The sequence below is a fragment of the Poromitra crassiceps genome (genome assembly GCF_964638095.1).
Source record: "Poromitra crassiceps genome assembly, chromosome: 19".
Taxonomy (NCBI): Eukaryota; Metazoa; Chordata; class Actinopteri; order Beryciformes; family Melamphaidae; genus Poromitra; species Poromitra crassiceps.
Genome location: NC_139646.1, coordinates 25,197,500 through 25,204,431, shown reverse-complemented (window position 1 = coordinate 25,204,431; position 6,932 = coordinate 25,197,500). Strand labels below are relative to the sequence as shown.

Sequence of the window (6,932 nt, the reverse complement as noted above, 5' to 3'; positions counted from 1 at the left end):
TTTTCTATATACACACTGGGCCAGCCCAGTGTCCGGTCGCATGGTCCTAGTGCCTGCCGTTTCTCAGTTTAACATAACTTTGGACTTCAAAGAGTGCAGGGGCCCAATACTGCCTTCTTAACAAGTGAGACTAGAGAAACATACCCTTTCTAAAATAAGAGTAAATTCATTCAACCATCCTTTGACCTTATCACCTTCTGTCCCCTTTCTTTATGCGAACAGATTGGTGTACTGCTTTGTATTTTTTGGTATCAGTATTTGCATGTTTCCATATACTGATTGATCCAGGTAATGATGCATATTTCCACTGGATTGTGCAGGTAATGGTTCAACATGAATGTAAATGTAATCCACTGAACAGGTGTGGAGACGGCAGAGGAAAGGTGGTTGAGCTCCATCATGTTATCATCATGTGTTGACGTCCAGAAGCATATTTCCACTAGTCAGAAGTGTTGCAAAAATATTTTATTTACTTTGAAACATTCAGCTGAACAAGACACCAATAAGGGCAAAGCATGCTTTTAAAAGTTAAAGGTCTTCTCAACTTCAGTGGTCTGAAACACAAAGCCATCTTCTGTAGCGACCACGCCCAGTCCCTCCAGCTCGTCCTAGGTGAAGAAAAGCAAAGGGAGACCAAAATGAAGGCAAAGTTACACAAATAGATGAAATCCCTTTGCTTTAGACTGAAGCTCAATGAAATTCTTACTACACTGACACACTGTATTACACATGACAAGACACTATTAGAAAACTTCGAGAATTTCTGACAGATGTGGTCAAGTTGCATCACTGTGCAAAATGTCTTTTGTACTTCGATCTAAGTTTGGAATTTGTCCCTGTCCATTCAGCCACTCACCTCTTTGAAGAACTTGGCGATGAGGTTGCGTGCAGCCTGATAAACCATGTCATTCTCATGGCTCTGCAGCATCTCGATGCGGTCCAAGCCTCCCAGCTCTTCGACCAACAATGACACTTTCTCCGTCTCACCAAGCTTCTCTGCAGCCTGGTGGAGGAGAGTGACCACACCCAATTTTGAGATAAAGCCACACAACGTCCGCTGCCCTTACACCAACAGACTTTAACCGATTTCACAGTCTCCGACACACCGCCAATATCGGGATGAAATCGTGAGGTTTTGCAGAGTTGTGAGTCACCTCCATCGTTTGGTGTAGCCGTCTTTTCAAAATAAAAGCAATATAACAAATCCATTAGAAATTACCCTACACATGTGAACTGCACTGTGCCTTGGGGTCATTTAGAGAGTGGTTAATTTACAGTCTGTGCCGAGATTGTCAAACTTACCAAAGTTTGTGACTAAAAACTCTGACTTAGTCTTTTCAAAATTTTTCTAGTGTATTGTAGGCATTAGTCACGTAAAGCCATCTACGTATTTGGAGGCCTGTTTTGGAAACCAAGGTAGGGACAATGGGAATGGTTAGTTTTACTGAAAGATTGTCAAAACTAGCAGACATGTCTGCAGTCCAACATATCGTGCAATGTAGCGGGGAGTCTATTGACTTTTCAGAGCAGCCATTTTGTGTCTAAAAGGCAGGAAGTAACAGGTGCAAGCAAAACATTGAGGTTTTCCAAGTTCTAATCCATTTAGGTGTTCCAGTGTCGGGCCCTCGTTAATGTTTTGGTTGCACCTGTGTTACTTCCTGCCTTTTAGACAACAATTACTCTACTTTGGGACCAATTCATTGCCACAGGTTCTTTCAAGTGCTCATTCCTCACCATGAAGATGTTGTTGATGGCATCCAGTATCACTAGGATGGTTTTTGCATCTTTGACCTGCAACAGGTTGACGATAGCCTCCAGTGCTCCACTCTGCACCAGTTGGACCACCTGCTCCACAGTGCCGCCACTAGTGAAGTTTGTGACTGCCCACACTGCCTCCCTCTGCGTCTTGAAGTCCCCCTGAAAGAAATTGGGATTGCATGCATTCCATGCAGTCCACCTTTTGCCAAATATGCCTAGAGAGAGTCTACTGCTCACCCAGGTTAGTCTTTGCTAAGGTGCTGAGACCTACTGTACCACACCGCATGCCATTCGTTTAGGTCACATTTTTGATCTACAAGACAAGCACTTCACCAAAAAACAATGCAGATTTTGCAAATGATCTCTCATAAATATCTGAAAACTGGTTCGGTGATTTCATTCATGCACAAATCACATCACTGGCCAACTCAGAATAAACTCAACTGTCAAACTAAATTAATGCCTGCTAAAGTGTACAGTTTTCGGATATGTGTGAGATATGTGCAAAATAAATCTGCACGTTTTTTTCAGTGAAGGTCTCCTTTTAAGAGTATTTGATTGTCTTGCAGACTTTAAGCTTGGCCCAAGAATGAAAGTTCCATTGTATGGATGATTTTCACTGCCTTTTCCAAAACATCTAAATCTAACATCTAACATCTAAAGAATAGGCTTTTCTTCAACATGTGACCAATATTGAATTACAGCTTGACATTAATCACTTGTTGAGTCACTTGGTTAATTATTTAAAAATACATTCCATGTAGTAACGGCTCAGTGGTCTACTCACATTTCGGAGCAGCTCTACCAGAGGAGGCAGCAGGCCGCAGGTGATGATCTGTTGGATCTGCTTGCAGGGTCCTGCTGAGATGTTGGACAGGGCCCAGGCCGCCTCCTTCTGCACGCTGGCCTTCGGGTGCCTCATCAGCTGAGGCAGGGCGGACAGGACGCCGGCGTCTATCACCATCTGGGTCTGCAGGTCTGAGCCACTCACTATGTTCCCAATGGCACGGAGAGCTGGGGTCTGTGGGTTTACAGACACCGTTCAGAACAGGAAGAGAGCTGGGGTCTGTGGGTTTACAGACACCGTTCAGAACAGGTAGAGAGCTTTTATATACATCCTAACCAGCCATATATATATATATATATATATATATATATATATATAGTATTTTGCTAATAACCATGAGCTCAAAATGCACATGAATAAACCTGCACCATGCTCTTTAAGCAGATGAGGCAGCCTTACCAACACACTGAGCTCCTGGTGGCCCATCAAATCCACTAGCCGAGGGATGATGCCGGTTTGTGACACAACGTCAATACGGTCATTGGAGCCATCGGTGAGGTATGAGATGGCCCAGCATGCATCAGACAAGATGTCCTTATCACCGAGGTGGAGCAACTGGATCAGCGAGGGCAGCAACTGCTCAAACAAACAGATTTCAATGGTCAACATCCCGTACCATTACCAAACCCATCTGTGTGGAACTGGCTCTTATTTTAGTTGGCGGCAAAGAACAAGTTCTACCAATTTCCCTTACCTGCTGGACTGCAGACATGGGTGGAAATGGGTTTTTGTTACGGCACAAGTTAGACAGTGTCCATGTCAAGTTCCGCAAGTAGCCCACCTGGAGAGATGAAACAAGAGAAACTAGTCCATCCATGCATCTCCTACAGGTGTACCAGACAATGCAACCATGCACAATTTTAGCTGTGGGCATGTCAGATAAACTGCAGATCTGTCCAAAATAGTGGCACAAGGTGGGCAGAATAGATTTGAGGTCAGTGGGTTGAGCATTTGCAGGTTCCACTTTCAATTGATTGAATATCAAGTTCACAGGAAGTTTGTGGACCATTGTCAAGTTTCAACTCACTGGCGTGTCTGGCGTGATGCGGGCCAGTAAAGCAGGGATGACATTGCAGTCAATCAGGGCATCTCGATAAGCTGAACCGTCACCTGTGACGACATTATACAAAAATGCTATTAAGTTTAAGCACTTTACCCAAATACACATTCATCAGTTGTATTTTGAGATCAAACATATCCATATCCCAACAAGTAGCGGCTGGCATGATAAGCCTTCATTAAACAAACAAACTCCAAACATCTAATCGTGTATGTGTACTACAAGAAATTCTTAAAAGGGTCACTCCAAGCTCCTTGGTTGACAAGATAATACTTTTACAGGCCAGATAAGATATTATGGACATTAAAAAATGTTCAACGTCAACTAAGTCAAATTTTTACCTGCAATGTTCCCTAGGGCCCAGACAGCCTGTTCACTGATGTGCAGCAGGGGTGACCCCAGCAAGGAGATGAACGCTGGCACTGCCCCATGCTCCACCACCTTAGGACAGAGACCATGTCAACCCTTAGTTCAGCGGCATTCTGGCAGTTCTAGGTCTAATGCTTCAGACTAGTAGGGGCACATTAGTCACACCTGTTGCGTGTGCCAGGAGGTTCCAGAGGCGATGTTGGTGAGGGCCCAGGCCGCTTCAAACTGCAGAGTGGGTTCGTCGTCCATACCCAGGAAGAACACAAAGCGGGACAGCAGACCAGCATCCACGATCTCCTTCAGAGGAGGACTCCGCTCCCGAGACAGCAGCTTCCTGAGGAGGAGTTATGTCAGGTTAGTCTCATTTCAGGACCTTATGACCAGTTTCCATACCTCCACCAGGACCAGGATGTGAGAAGTAGCCTAGCATCTACACAGTTGAGTTTCCTCACTTGCTTTAGACCTTTGCATTGGCAATGAGTTGAGTCAGAGCTGCATGTAGTCGCTCCACCCTTGCCACTAAGCGGTGTCCATCACAGTCCACTGTACAGTGTCAGTAGTATCAGGATAAAGCTAGCAACAATTTTTGAGTTGTTTCAGGTTGTTTTAGGGTCTAAATTGGAAGTCAAATTGTGGAAGATTGTTGCTCACTTCACGGAGATGTCAGTAGTGTGCCGTCTACTCTGTATAGACCGTTTCAACTTCAACACAAACTATTCTAAATTGGCCCTAGCCCTACTTTCGGTTGCAGTGTTTGCTATAGTGTAACTGACGGGAAACAAACTTTAGTCCAAACTGTTACCTAGCAACAGAATTCCGTATAGGGTGGGCTGGTTGTGTTATGTAGCACGTCTATATGAATGGTTCTATTGTTTTTTTGCTATAGCACAATGGCTACTGCAGTGCATGGTGTGCCTGTGTATGTGTGGCACTGTTTACATGACAAATAGTGAATTTGTCCGATATAGCACACAGATACATAGCGCAACGCCTTTTGACTATATAAACACTTTATTGCCGTCAAATTCTGTATAGCCTTCGACTCAGGTGTTACATGTACAGACTAATGTGCATAATGTCTAAACAGCCACGTTTTCAGCTCATTGAAGCACATGCATAATTTTGGGTTGGGGATTTGGCTTCCAATGGAAGAAATAGTGGCCCTCCTTGTGTAGCAGACTGTATAGACGGTTTTAACTTAATAACCGTCAGAACCCACCTGAATATCCGGTTTACTTCCTGTATACATAGCTGAGCGCAGGCTGATATTCGGCTCATATTAAATGTTAACGTTAGGCCGTGTCTCTGACAAACACAGTAACAAGGTAGCCTATTTCGGTCTTTATGTCTTGTAGTAGTACTAGTAGTAGTAGATAGTTGCCAACAACCACCCGTCGGAAAGACGTGCACCCGCTGGGTAGTAGGAAGTGTTGTCTGGTCCGGAGCTAGCCTCTCAGGCTGAGAGGCTAATAAAAGCTACATGTTACAGAGTAAGCTGACTATCAGTACGTTATTGCACGCATAGGCCTATCTTTACATTTAAACCTATAGCAAAAAAATAAAAATAGAAATAGGCTATGTCAGTGTTTTCCCCTGAACAGCTGAGAAAGTAGACGCTGTAACTAAATAGTTCGCACTGTGAAGCTGATCAAATTCAGCTGGCGGTAATGCAACATTTAAGGATGCCAACCGCCATAAAACACAGAAGAAGCTGAGAACAAGGAAGTGCTGTGGGGTTGCAGCTGGTGAAAACAAGTCTATAGCTCAATTCACATCCTGACATTAAATTCCATTTATTTTATGACAAAAAGTCAGCACCTGCTGTAAATAATTAAGCTCCTCCAGCCAATTACTGCATGTGCAGCTGAGCACCACTGCAGGACATCAGTGTTTTTATAACAAGCCAAACCTTTCGACCCATTCATAAATAATACTGAGAAAGCATACCTCCCTACAGTAGCTGTAGCTCACATGGCTGCCTGGCATCTCTCGAGTCAGTAGCTATAGCTCACCTGGCTGCCTGGCATCCTCGAGTCTGCGAGTCCAAGCAGTCGCTGTTCACTTCTTGGATGATCTCCTCAATGCTCAAGGTGAACACCTACAGATACATTACATAGAGAAAGTGAGGTCGGCGACACCCCTAGTTATTCATTCCATCATGTTATTAGACATTTTGGAAAGCGAGCCGACCTTATCATTGGAGAGATGATCGGGGGAAAGCGCGTCCTCGTCGGGCAGGGAGGACAGCGTGATGTTCCTCCTCTTCAGAAAACTCTCGTTCTTGTGAGCTTTGCGCAGCTCCACGCACTCCGAGATTCTTTTCTCACGGAGTTTCTGCAAAAAGTCGGGAGTTTGGTGTCAGTCTGTCAGAGTTAAACAGGGCACCTGCCAACCTACCTAGTACCCGCCTAGCAAATGTAATGCCAACTCACCGATGGGTCTTTCCCCTTGTTTTTGAATTGGGAGATCCGCCGCTCGTCGGTAACGTTCTTGGTGGGCATGGTGGAACCTTCACGCACGGCGGAGGCGTCGAAACTCATGGACTAATAAACCTGGACACAGTTTAAATATCGTGCTCACGCCCGCTCAGGTGAATCCATTTAGCTTTGATTTCTGCCACGCCCCCGATGCGTGATCAGCGTGCACATTAATGGGCGTCAACTCAATTAATCTAGGGTGCGTTCGGAAATATCACTGCGAGCGCCCAGAGCGCACACTGGACTGTTGTAATGTACCTCTCATTTCAGTGTAGAGCGTCAGAGTGGATTTACGAATGCACCCCTAATTGTAGTTAATAATAATAATAATAATAATAATAATAATAATAATAATAATAATAATAATAATAATAATAGTAATAATAATAATAATAATAATAATAATTTGTATTTGCAGCAC

General features: G+C 44.2%; 1 protein-coding gene across 1 annotated transcript; it reads right to left on the bottom strand.

Annotated features, from left to right (window-relative positions):
* Window positions 1-521: 521 nt before the first annotated feature.
* Window positions 522-6,535, bottom strand: kpna7 (karyopherin alpha 7 (importin alpha 8); the record flags this gene model as incomplete). The annotated part of the gene is made up of 12 exons (XM_083655865.1): window positions 522-608; window positions 857-1,003; window positions 1,735-1,917; window positions 2,546-2,779; window positions 3,005-3,181; window positions 3,300-3,386; window positions 3,633-3,715; window positions 4,007-4,106; window positions 4,200-4,368; window positions 6,047-6,132; window positions 6,225-6,368; window positions 6,467-6,535. The coding sequence occupies 12 exons, from the start codon at window positions 6,533-6,535 to the stop codon at window positions 522-524; spliced, it is 1,566 nt and encodes a 521-aa protein (XP_083511991.1).
* Window positions 6,536-6,932: the final 397 nt, after the last annotated feature.